This window comes from Bos indicus, chromosome 25 (assembly GCF_029378745.1).
Source record: "Bos indicus isolate NIAB-ARS_2022 breed Sahiwal x Tharparkar chromosome 25, NIAB-ARS_B.indTharparkar_mat_pri_1.0, whole genome shotgun sequence".
Taxonomy (NCBI): Eukaryota; Metazoa; Chordata; class Mammalia; order Artiodactyla; family Bovidae; genus Bos; species Bos indicus.
In genome coordinates this window covers 18,292,418-18,305,618 of record NC_091784.1, presented here as the reverse complement: position 1 = coordinate 18,305,618, position 13,201 = coordinate 18,292,418, and the positions used below count along the sequence as shown (strand labels likewise).

The 13,201-nt window shown below is 41.6% G+C and overlaps 1 protein-coding gene across 4 annotated transcripts in view; it reads right to left on the bottom strand.

Annotated features, from left to right (window-relative positions):
- VPS35L (VPS35 endosomal protein sorting factor like) overlaps window positions 1–13,201 on the bottom strand; it is a 138,216-nt gene that overhangs the window by 61,653 nt on the left and 63,362 nt on the right. For all 4 annotated transcript variants that reach the window (XM_019987901.2, XM_019987899.2, XM_019987902.2 and 1 more), the window contains exons 15-19: window positions 7,931–7,977; window positions 7,009–7,120; window positions 6,365–6,481; window positions 3,110–3,163; window positions 76–156 (exon numbers count right to left, since the gene is read on the bottom strand). In XM_019987901.2, coding sequence (XP_019843460.1) covers window positions 76–156; window positions 3,110–3,163; window positions 6,365–6,481; window positions 7,009–7,120; window positions 7,931–7,977 — 411 coding nt within the window. The remainder of the gene's footprint in view (window positions 1–75; window positions 157–3,109; window positions 3,164–6,364; window positions 6,482–7,008; window positions 7,121–7,930; window positions 7,978–13,201) is intronic.

The following is a 13,201-nucleotide window of genomic DNA, read 5'->3' as shown; positions in this document are numbered from 1 at the left end:
CCATGCAAAATACTTACTTAATGCAACAGAATAAAATTCCTAACAATGTAGAAATGAGAAATATAAAGCTGTCACCTGAGGATAGGAGTCTTCAAAGGCACGATCTGGAGTCATGTGCTTGATGACATCGGCCAAAACGGTATTCACCTCTCGTTTCTAAGAGGGGGAAAAAGCAGACCTGTATTAGACACTGAATGACAGTTGTTGACCATTTTTCTGGTAGAAAGAACTAACATTTTCAGAGCATAGCACACACCTTCCAGGGAACAGTTTCAACTACTCTGCTACAAGTAATGTCAGAGGGAAAATTCCACCCATATTACAGCCCTAAAGACATCTATGTCTGCACCAAGTCAGGACTGAAACACCAATCTCAGGGTTCTGGAGTATTACTGTCCCAGCTTTCCCTGAGTGCTGGTGAAATCCAACGTGCCACTCTCTGCCCGCCCACCCTGGGCCCCTCCCCGGTGCTGCAAAGAGCAGCGAGGCTCTGCGAGAAGAACACGGGCTGGGTGACCCACTGCCCACTGCACCGCACTTTTCTCAGCTGTGTTAGGGGCCGGCCAACTACAGCCTAAATCCACCCTGGTACCTGTTTTCATACAACCCAGGAGCAGAGAATGATTTTTATATTCACATTAAAAGAATAATATTTGGTGACAAGGAAAATTGTAAGGCAAAATTGTAAGGTATGAGCTTCAACTTTCAGTGCGCATAAATAAAACTTACTAGAACACACTCACTCATGTTTGGTCTACGGTTGCTTCATGTACAGTGAGTGGCAATGACGGACGCGTGTACCATAACAGAGATCACATGGTCCACAGAGTCTCAAATACAGGAATAGTGGCCTTCTACAGAAAAAGCAAGCTGATGTCTGGTCTGTATAACCGGAACAGTGAAGTTTACTGACAAGGTCGATACGAAGCCGTGCAGCGTAGAGGTAAGATGCCTGGCACATAGCACACCATCTAAACAGTCGCCAGTAAGTACTCGTTTAATGCTCATTAAACTCCCCAGCATGGACATCATTATCCCCATTTTACAGATGAGGAAGTTAAGGCTCAGAGAAGTTAAATGGCTTAGCCAGTGTCACAGCACTAAAATAAAATCTGACACTGGCAATGAAAGGAACCAAAGCTTCTTAGAGAAAGGGCTGATTCCAAATGTGGGATAAGAAAGTACAAGGGAGGCTGGAGCATCTTATATAGAAACCAAAGAAGGTATCAAGGACTACAGAGAATATGTGAGGACTCAGAAGCCAACCTAATAAAGCACTCACTGGATCAAGATGGGACCACTGAGCATCAGTAAGAATAATATAATTGCGAGGATTGATACAGAGCAAATATATTTCAACCCAAGAATCCCTAAAGATACCAACAGCAACTACCACTCACTGGTCACCTCTGGGGATGCTAGGAGATTGACTCACTCTAACAACTAGTAAGTAACAAGGACAAAAATGAGCATCTTGCCTTTCTGTACAAACTGTACCTCAGGGTAACCAAATATGTGGTGTGAAAAGTTTCTCTTCATATCAATACGTATCCCAGCTAACAAATATAGGAGAAATGATAATAATTCTGAAAACCACTATTTTGCAACCCATGATAAACCATGAGATGAATGCATTTTGGTGGCCGCTCGTGTTATGGAGAAACAACCAGATACCATGAGCCTTCCAGGAGAAGCACCACATCAGCAGCCATGGTATCCGAAAGTCAAATATAAGGCTGATGAAGTCTCCTGTTTCCAGAACTAACAGCCGATTTACAGGAAGGCTGGAGGCAGAAGAACATGCTAACACCACCACAGGGATGCCTTTGGCCAGTCCAGACTGGGAAACTCTGCAGGACAAAGGACCCGATTTCTTCAATAAATAAATAACAGAGTCAAAAAGGAGGGGAACAGGGAGGGAAGGAAAGAAAGAGGGGAAAAGAGGGAAACTTAAAGGTTAAAAGGCCTCAAAGTGTTTTACAATGTATGTGCTTGGCCCATTTTAATCCTGACTGAACAAAGTATGAAAAACTTATGAGAAAACTAGGGGAAATCGGAATATCAGGTTTCAATGGTATTAAAAGATTATTAATTTTCTCGGTTAGGATAACATATTGAGATTTTGTTTCAGAAAAGGAAATTCTATATCAGAGCCATACACTGAGATACTGACTGGTGAAACACGATGATTAAGCTGTTCTTCAAAATAATCCAGGGGTGGGGAGAAGGGGTAAGGCACAAATGAAACAACATTTGTCATAAGTTGGTCACTTCTGGGTAATGAATACAAGGGAGATCATGTGCTAGAAGTTTCCATGAAACAAAAACTGGATGAAAGAAAGAAAATTAACAGACTAACATTTACAATAATGCTCAAAATGAGGCAAAACCATTTCTGGAGATAAGAGGCCAGATAGTGTTTATGTTCAACTTCTAAAGCCATGACTGAGAGGAAAGTATGGGGGGGCTTCAGGCTGGGGTGGGGATGGGGAGTTATTTCTTCATCTAGACCATGATTCCCTGGGTATATCAGTAAAGATTCACTGAAAAGCAAACTTACTGTTTCTGTAAGCTTTCTTCATATAGGTTAAACTTCAATATTTTTTAAAGTTGATTAAAATAAACACCTGGCAACAGGATTTGAAACCACTTCCACCTGCTTCTAAAGTCTCTGCTCATTGACAAGACCAGTATTTTCCAAGCTGAGCTTCCAGTCTGGGCCTAGGGAAAGCAGCATCTTTGCTTGCTTAGAAAAAAATTAAATTACAAGCAAATCAAATATGTTTGGGAAACACTGCTGATTAGACTTCCATGGAAAGTCACAATGAACTTTAAGCATCTAAGGTGTATGGTGGTGAAAAAAAAAAAATCTGCTTAACTTTGTAAAATGTAGTATTTCCCAAACTTACATTTAAGTGTGAACCCTTTTGTTATAGTTCACATATTAATACTTCATTACATTATACTGAAAAAGGTGCAATTTTCATAAATTAAGGATAATTAGCGTCACAAAATGCATAAAGGTCTATGCTAGACTTAGTCACAATTATGAACATGAAAAAAATATTCAGCACACAATACCACAAAAACAATACCACAGTACACATACCGTGAAATGCCTGCAGGTGTACTCCACCCACACTTCAGCACAATTAATGTAGTCCTACAAAGAAAAAGCAAAGACGGCTTTACAATTCACCATATGGCAAAAACTCATAATGTACCAATTCCTTCAAGGGCTCTGAAACTACTGATAGGGATTTCAACAGTCACATACAGAAAACCCTGGCCCATTGATAGATTCTACCCCTGAGAGGTGAGATGAGAAAACATGAGTTGCCTGAAACTAATTAGACTTTCATTCCAGAATGACTACTTGGGCCCAAACAGAAATCTGGGAAGCTCTGCCCCACCTGGAGAATGGGAAGAACCGCAGGGGAGCAGAGATAACGGTGGGGAGTACTCATCACATCTCAAGGACCACAGATCTGGTTGAAAATTCAAACATTATTTAAGATGTGACATTTGAATGTCCTGAGGAAAAAAAGGCCTCCTGCCTTTAAAAACAAACCATTTGTCCTAGAGAGGGGAGATGTATATATGTTGTAAAAGGGTTAAGAAAGCACAAAGGTTTTAGGTAAGAAAGGATGTGTTAGATTCAAGTAGGAAAGATAATGAGATGGCCATGGAAACAGTGATGATCAACTTAGTAAGGCTGTGTGCTCCAGAAAACAGGCAAATGGGAAAAAATGTCCAGGGAAAAACAGAATCTCGGACTTCCCTGGCAGTCCAATGGTTAAGACTCCATGCTCCCAATGCAGAAGCCATGTGTTCGAACCCTGGTCAGGGAACTAAGATCCCACATGCCACAAGGTGCAGCCAACAAAAAAGAAAGGAAAAATAAGAGTCTGCAAGGATGCCTCTTCTGTTCTGACACTCCACGGAAAAGAAAGAAGAAAGTGGAGGGGAGAAAACAGTTATCTCATTCACACAAGTAAAGACAAGAACATTCTAAGGTCTAACAGAAGTGCTAAGAAGGACTTAATGAGGAGAGTATGAAGTTAAAATATGGAGAAAATTGTTATTATGAGCTTTTGATGCAAGGTTGCTTTTAAGTCCTGCAGTACAGGCACCAGAGGCCCAGAGGCTTTTGACTTAAATATCCTAAATAAGCTGTTTTCATTATCAATCAGTTTAAGTTAAACAGGGAATTTCAATAGCTGGAGTTTAGCAAGGATTTTGCTGAACATAGGTATAGGAAATGGCAACCCACTCCAGTATTCTTGCCTGGAAAATTCCATGGACAGAGGAGCCTGGCAGGCTATACTCCATGGAGCAGTCAGTCAGACATGGCTGAGCACAACATAGGTACACAATTGTGTAAATAAGCTTCTAATTTTTCTAAATTATACCACTGTTCTTAATACACTATCATAAATGTGGTGATTAACAAGGGCTTATTTTAAAATTTATTTATTTGACCGGGTCTTAGTTGCAGCATGTGGATCTTTTAATTGTGCAATGTGGGATTTAGTTCCCTGACCAAGGATCAAACCCCGGGCCCCCCACATTGGGAGAACATAGTCTTAGCCACTGGACCACCAGGGAAATACCCAGTAAGGGGTTTATAACGGGGTTCATTTTAACACTTCCTTCTCAATAAATGATCCAATCAAATGCTACCTCCAATATTCACTTACTTGTTGTGTTATGGTCTGAATGTTTGTATCCCCCTTGAACACATATGTTGAAATCTTAGCCCCTGATGTGATGATATTAGAATGTAGGGTTTTGGGGCAGTGGTTAGGTCACGAGGGTGAAGACCCTGTGAATGGAATTAGTGCCCTTGTAAAAGGGACCCCAGAGGTCTTCCTCCCTCTTTCTGCCATGTGACGAGGAGAAGCTGGCAGTCTGCAACCGGGAAGAGGGTCCTCATCAGAACCCAACCATGCTATGTTGCTGCTGTTGAGCTGCTGCGTCATGTCTGACTCTTTACAACCCCACGGGCTGTAGCCCGCCAGGCTGCTGTGTCCACAGAATTTCTCAGGCAAGAATCTTGGAGTGGGCTGCCATTTCCTTCTCCAACCAACCATGCTGGCCCCCTGACTCTGTACTTCTAGCCTTCAGAACTGTGAGAAATAAATTTCTATTGTATAGAAGCCACAACCAAATGAACAGGTACATAGGACAGAAGAAGTGCAGAGTGTGGTGAACTTTGGACACAAAGACAGCCAATACCATTCCCTAGTGGCACCCACATAAATTGCTGGCATGGTCCCTAAAAGGAAGTGAGGCATAAAAACCAAACCTACAAAATGATGACCAGCACTACATGCATTGCTGCTGCTGCTGCTAAGTCGCTGCAGTCGTGTCCAACTCTGTGTGACCCCATAGACGGCAGCCCACCAGGCTCCTCCATCCATGGGATTTTCCAGGCAAGAGTACTGGAGTGGGTTGCCATTTCCTTCTCCAATGCATGAAAGTGAAAAGTCAAAGTGAAGTCGCTCAGTCATGTCCGACTCTTAGCGACCTCATGCACTACAGCCTACCAAGCTCCTCCGTCCATGGGATCTTCCAGGCAAGAGTACTGGAGTGGGGTGCCATTGCCTTCTCTGACTACATGCATTATAGCAACTAAAATCAGTTGGTTCCTCCTCCTAAGACTTTCCATGTCAGAAGTATGGGGAGAAAGAGGCTTCAGCTGTCCATTCAAGGGATGGAAATTGGAATTCCCTTTTGCTAATTACTGGCTTGACTGCTGATCTGCAATATAGGGTTATCTCAATAAATTGTTTTTTCAAATCCAAATATAATTTGACCTTTAAACAATACAGGGTTTAGGGACACTGATCCTCTATGCAGTCAAAAATTATGTATAACTTATAGTCAGCCTTCTGTATCCATGATTCCTCTGTATTTGCAATTTCGCTTCTATGCATTTAACCAACCAACAGTTGTATAATATCATGGTATTTACCACTGAAAAAAAATAATCCACGTATAAGTGGATCTGTGCAGTCCAAATCCATCTTGTTCAAGGGTCAACGGTGCTATCGATTGCTGCACTTAGAATGCTCTTTGCAGAGCTACAGGTCTTTTCAAGTTTCAAGTATTCATAATTTTACATTTCTCATTCATCTTAAGGCTACAAGAATAAGACATAATAGGGACACAAAAATCAAGAAATACATCTTTAAAGTTGTAAGTTCTCCATTACAGGTTGACAAACAATACAATTAAACGGAGTAGATTTCATTTTTTAAAAAGTAAGGATGATTAGTTGACAGAGAAACTTTTTAAAGAAAGAGCATACTACATAACTTGGGCACAAAGCAGTCAAAACAAGGTCTAAATTGTCACCCACCTGTGGATTTTTCAATTTAGTGATAACTTTCCAAGCTTCATTGAGAATCTGAAGTCGATCACTCTCAGGAGGATCAGCCAAGGCCAAGTTTAACCCCAGGGAGCGAAAAAGGAGATGCTAAGAAATATAGCAAACATTATGATCTCAGAAATTAAAAATCAGAGTAACTTAAGAAAATAAAGGAAAAGGCTGTCACAGTCGGCCTATCTCAAGGTTAATCTTCCAACGACCATTTTCTGAAGTTCTATCACAAACTTATGCAAGTTAGACTGAGAAGGTCAGAACAAAGAGCTGGCTCTGTGTACGGGTCCAACCTGTGGGCGATACTATTCTCCTGGACAAAGTTTTGCATAATTAATGGATGAAGATACAGTTTTAAAGGCGTAAGACCAAAGTTTTTCCCAAATACTTCATAGTGAGCTAACTGGGTAGATTTAGGACTCACAGAACCCTGACTCTCAGCAATTACATGTGTCTCTCAACCCGTCGCTCACTCGTCTTCCTCTGCACTCTTCAGAAACACAGACTTCACCTGGTTTCCTCTTGGCCCGAGCTGCCCCCGACACCAGATTCCCTCTCCCTGGAGAGCTGTCAGGCAAACGCTGCCTATCTATTCTCCACCAAGGATTAAGTCAAGAGCCTACCTTGGGGAAACCAGACTCATCGCACTCCTTAATCATGCCAATGAAATCCATGGACCTTGTAGCAATGAACTCAGCCCGGAAAGCCGACATCACGGAGTTCAACAGCAAGGCACTGCAAGACACATATGCCCCACGTCAGCAGAGCTTTCCTTTAAGAAAGTCGCTTTCATTTTAGGATGTATGCTGTTAGAAAAGATGACTGACAGCCCTTTAATGGTAGCGTTGGGGGAAAAAAAAGATTGCAGTAAAAAAGCAACCTCTAGAGACTGACACAGGGTTTTGTGCATATTCAGAGCTTGATAAATATTCAATTGGCTGGAAGAATGGAAGATGGGTGGATGGATGTGTGAATGGGTGCACAGATCAATGGATGGATAGTAAATAAGAAAGTAATCAAATCCATTTAAACAGAAGAAATGGAGGGAGCCTTCAGTGCACTAATAAAACTAAACATTAAGTAACAATACTGATCCAAGCTGCAAATATACATCCACATCTCCTATGAAAAGCACTGTTCCAGGACCTAGGGACACAGTGGTAAAGAAAACCCACTCCAGGCTCCCCATCTACCACTGAAAGCAGAGTGGAGGAGAAACCTCTTATGCCTAGAAGATAAGAACTCAAGTTTATCCTGACTTTATCACTTATCACAGCCCCACAGGGAAAGCACTGCTATTATACCCAATTTACAGATGAAGAGATGAAGACACAGAAAGGTCAAAGCAAGTGACCCAAGGTCATAAAGCTAAGAAAGAGTGGAGCCAATATCAGAAGCCAGGCAACTGGACTCCAGCATTCTTGAGGTCAGGGGCTATCCTGCTGCTCTGTAGGCTTCTTGCCCATGCAAGCATGCCAAGCTCAAAAAAAAAAAGCAACTGACTCTATTTTCAAACACAGGCTTTATGAATTTCAAAATACTTACTTGTTTCCTAGCTTCTTACATCTCTCCATCATCTCTGTTAGCAGAGCCTAATTAAAAAAAAATAATAAAAACCATCAAGTTGGGGGATCTAAAGTAACACTTCTCATGAGCAGATTTGCAAAGTAATACTCTAAAATAAAGGTAGTCATTTACATACCCATTTCTATAATTCTCAGTGTTTGGTAGCATGGGGAGGATGGAGGAGAAAACAAGTTCACTCTTGTGGCATTTAGCATAATGGGTAAGAGCTAGGGCCCTGGGCTCATGCACCGCTGGGTTCAAATCCAGTCTCACCAACTACTTTTTCTTCATCTGTAGGCAGATGATACAGGTGGTACCATGCCACCTGCAGATTCCTACAGGACAATGAGAGTGGTACCGCCTGTGCTCTAGGGTACCAGTAAGAATGAAATTTGCTTTACTCCCCACCTCTCCTAAGATCCCCTGGAGAAGGGAACAGCTTACCCACTCCAGTATTCTGGCCTGGAGAATTCCATGGACTGTATAGTCCATGGGGTTGCACAGAGTCAGACACAACTGAGCGACTTTCATTTTTACTTTCCACCTCTTCTAGACCCCCAGTGTTCCTCCCCTTTCACGAGGTGCCTGTGGAACTCTAAGTAAAATGAATAACACTGGGCCAGTCACAGGGAGAAGCACTTGACAGTCATGCTGCCACTTCTCACAACCCCTATGAGGCAGGCTTCAATTCTCCCATTTCACAGATGAGAAACCAAGCTACTGAACAGCAACATGGCTGGCCCACGATGACATGGCTAGTTATGGTGGGCTGGACGTGACCTGGGAAGTCTGGCATCAAAGGCCATGCGCTTCACTACACTTCCTCTCAAGTGCATTTTGAAGCATTTTTTTCCCCAAAAGAAAATAAATGTTTTACTCATTGGAATACTATTAATGGCTTTAGAGCTATCTTAGGACAATTATGCATCTTTAAAAGAGCTCTTGTTGTTAAGAAAATCAATAGAAAGAAGTATCCCGTAGTGCAGTGGTTTGGGGAAAGTTTCAAACAGCACAGACAAGGTCAATCCCAAGACAAAAGAGCTGAGAACAGTAGCCTTGACACTGAGCACTCACCAGGCACCCAGCACTAGGCACGGGGCTTCCCTGGTAGCTCAATGGGTAAAGAATCCACCTGCAATGCAGGAGACCCTGGTTCAATTCCTGGGTCGGGAAGATCCCCTGGAGAAGGGATAGGCTACCCAATCCAATATTCTGGCCTGGAGAATCCCATGGACTGATAGTCCATGGGGTCGCAAAGAGTCAGACACAACTGAACGACTTTCACTTTCACTTGTATATACCTTTTCCCATTCACTCTTCACAATGGCCTTTGAGACCATGTCTGTTATCCCTACTTTACAGATGAGGAAGCCAAAACTCAGCTGGGTTGAGCCACTTCCTACTAAGTGGCAGAAATGAGATTTGTACCTAAGTCTGGCCTGGATATCAAAAAATAAAATGAGTCTTTTTTAGTGCAATTCCACTCTTTTCAGCTGTGTCCTGGGCGTCCCTGAATAATTAAGGTGACTGTTGATTGTGGGGATACTATCAATACCCTAGAACCCCTATTTTATTCAGATTTCTGTCTCTGTCCAACAAAAATCAGGTTGGGTCCTGTTCTGGAGTGAATTATGTTCCCCCCATTCATATGTTGAAGCCCTAACCCGCAATGTGACTGTGTTTGGAGATAGGGTTTTTAAAGGAGTTAATACCAGGTGAGGTCATAAGGGCGCAGCCCTAATCCAATAGGACTGCTGTCCTTATAAGAAGAGGAAGAGAGGCTAGGGACACACGTGCAGAGATGACAAGACCAGGCGAGGACACAGTGAGAAGACTGGTCTGCAAGCCAAGGAGAAAAGTCTCGCCACAAACCAACCCTGCTGGGACCTTGATCTTGGACTTTCCAGCCTCCAAAACTGTGAGAAGATAACTTTCTGTTGTTTAAAGCCACTCAGTCTATCAAGGAAGCCTGCTAATATCTGAATCACCACTAACTCCCAAGTTAGTGGTGTTAGAAGGTGGAGCCTTTGGAGGTGATTAGGTCTTAAGGGTGTAGCCCTCATAAATGGAATCAGTGCCCTTATAAAAGCAGCCCTAGAAAGCTCTCTTGTCCCTTCTGCCATGTGAGCACACAGCCAGAAGATAAAATCTATGAACCAGGAAGTAGGCCGTCACCAGATACTGTATCTGCCAGCATCCTGATCTTGGACTCCCAGCCTCCAGAACCATTAGAAATAAACTTCTGTTGTTTATAATACACCCACTATGTGGTATTTTGTTACAGCTGCCTGAATATACTAAGCAAACTAACACAGCCCCAAGTCAGTCACGGTGGTCTCATTTCCCCTTGCAAGTGGTGGGTTTAGACAGGGCACATGACCGATTTCTTGCTACTGAGATGGGGGCTTAGAGGAAAGTCTTCCTGTTCTTAAACAGGAACTGGAGGAACTGAAGACTCCTGATCTTCCTGCCTCTGGATTCTGCCATGTCTGGGCATGATGCCTGGAATGGCTACAGCCACCATGCTGCTATCTGGTGATGGCAGAGCAGAGAGAACAGAACCTGCCTGGCCCAGGGCCATTTGTTATTCAAGAGAACACATTGAGTTATCTCTGTAAGGCCAGTTAAGTTGCAGCCAGAGCATCCCAACTGATGATAAAATTGACAATGTCACAAAAGGCCTCCCTAACCCATTCATAGGGGATTCAATATTTGAAAAGTCATTCAGGAAGAACAGTATCAAAGTGGTTCCTGGGAAAGCTGAAAAAGAGATACTCTTATAACGATCACATTGATACTCCTCAACACACACAAATAATTACTCATTCAACACCTGCCTGTGAAGCAACAGTGATGTTATTGCTGTTGTTCAGTCACTAAGTTGTGTCCGACTCTTCGCAACCCCATGGACTGCAGCACACCAGGATTCCCTGTCCTTCATCATGTCCCTGAGTTTGCTCAAACTCATGTTCATCGCATCAGTGATGCCATCCAACCATCTCATCCTCTGCTGCCCCCTTCTCCTCCTGCCCTCAATCTTTTCCAGCATCAGGGTAATTTCCAATAAGCCACTATTCTAGGCACTGGGAATAGGGCAGTGAGGAAATCAAGACAGAAATCCATGCCCTTGGGCGGCTTATTCTCTATCTCATACACACACATGTGTGTGCACATGCACACACACACACACACACACACACACACACACACGGATGAGAAAACCTTGGTCCAGCACTTCTGAAAAGACAAAATAGGACAAATGCTAACATAGGGACAAAATGCTCTGGCCATTAAGACAAATGCCTTAAAAGCTCTCTTTTCACAGGAGATGAATACATTAAAAATGCATCCAAGAATATAAATCAAAAAACAAAAAAGGCTCCACTGTCATTACCCTAAGTGTCCACAGAGCCAAATGCCTATAGACCCCAGGAAGATCTATTAGCGGTTATTAATTTTTTTTTCCAGAGAAGTGACAGAATTGACTACTTTTGGCAAGAACAAGAGAAACAACAGTTCAAACCAGTCTGAGATCGAAACAAGCCTATTGTTGGCTGAGATAAAACACTAAAAAACTTGCAGCTCAGAATATATATTTACAGACACATCAGAACTTAAAGTTTCACTAGGCCCCTACACTTATTTGGTTATATATTTGCTTTTTATAAAAATTATAAAAATAAGAAGTGCCTTTGGACAGAAGTTCAAACAATACCATCATGTATCAAGTAAAATATGCATGCCCTCATTCCCAACTCCCTCTTCCTAGGGATCATCAGTGTCAACATTTGGTGTCTAATCTTTCAAGGCCTTTGTCTATGCTCTATGAATATACAGCTTTTGTTGTAGAAGACTTTTGTTTTACAAAAATGGACACTCGCTATATGGACTATCAATATGGAGAGACAACTTGCCTTTTTTGCTCTAGAATCTGGCACGGGGCTCCCTCCTCCCATGTTAGTACTCATAAATCCATCTCTCTAGTGCCTGAGGATTCCATACCATGTTTATAACATTATTTTTCAAACTGCTCCAAATTGATGAAGTTTTTGACAAGTTTTATTTGTCATCAACTACAGACTCATGAGAAACTGCAAAAATAGTACAGGTGCTGGTTACCCATCACTAAGCTTCCCCCAGTGGTGACATCGTACGTAACTATGGTGTACGGTCAAAGTTGACAAAGTGACATTGGTATAATATTAATATAAGTAACCAGACTGTTTCACCAGACTCTTCATGTACCTTTTTTTGTGGCGGAAAGGATACATCTTTGTGATATTTTATTAACATATTTTGCTTTGCATAGCCACCATTATATCTAAGGTTGTCTCCAGATTAGGGTTATTCACCCACTCCCAAAGTACAGGAAAAGAAAAAAGAAGTTGGGTCAATAACACATTTCTGTTTTCTAACAGGGACGGAACTTGTGGTTAGAACTCTGCGCTTCCAACTGCAGGGGCTATGGGTTTGATCCCTGATCTGGGAACTAGGATCCCACACGGCACAACTCAGCAAAAAGCAAATAATAATAAATAATTAAATTATCTTGAAAAAATAATATATTTTCTAAGCTAAGATTAACTCATATGAAGCCCAGACTGCTCTAGAGATGTGTAATTCTACTTTTAATAAGTAAATATGCTTACAATCAGTCTTTATAATTATTGCCCCATTAAAAAGTAAACTAAATAATACATATATCATATTTTCATTGTTTTTCTAGATGAAACAAACATGTAAACTGTAGCCAAAATCATAAACTAATCTTAAAAGATAAAACCTCTTTCCTCTAAACCAGAGTTAATGTGATTAATTCTCAAAGGAATAAAATATGTCAATGTGAATAAAAAGAACTTTTATACCACAGGCATTAAAAGGAGAATTTTTTATTCTTTTTTCTATTATTTACCTTTCTCTGGGGTTTCTTCCCTAATTCAAAAGAATGAAAATAACACACAAGTATGCTTTAGAGGGATTTATCAATCACCAACACTGGTCTTAGATGTGAATTGCTAGTTGAATTGTATTTTAGAATGTTTAAAGGGCAGTTTATATTAATAGCCAACAAAACAGTCTGAAATGGAGTACTTGGGTGCAATTTCAAAAATGACAGAATGATCTCTGTTCATTTTCAAGGCAAACCATTCAATATCACAGTAATCCAAGTCTATGCCCCAACCAGTAATGCTGAAGAAGCTGAAGTTGAAAGGGTTCTATGAAGACCTACAAGACCTTCTAGAACTAACA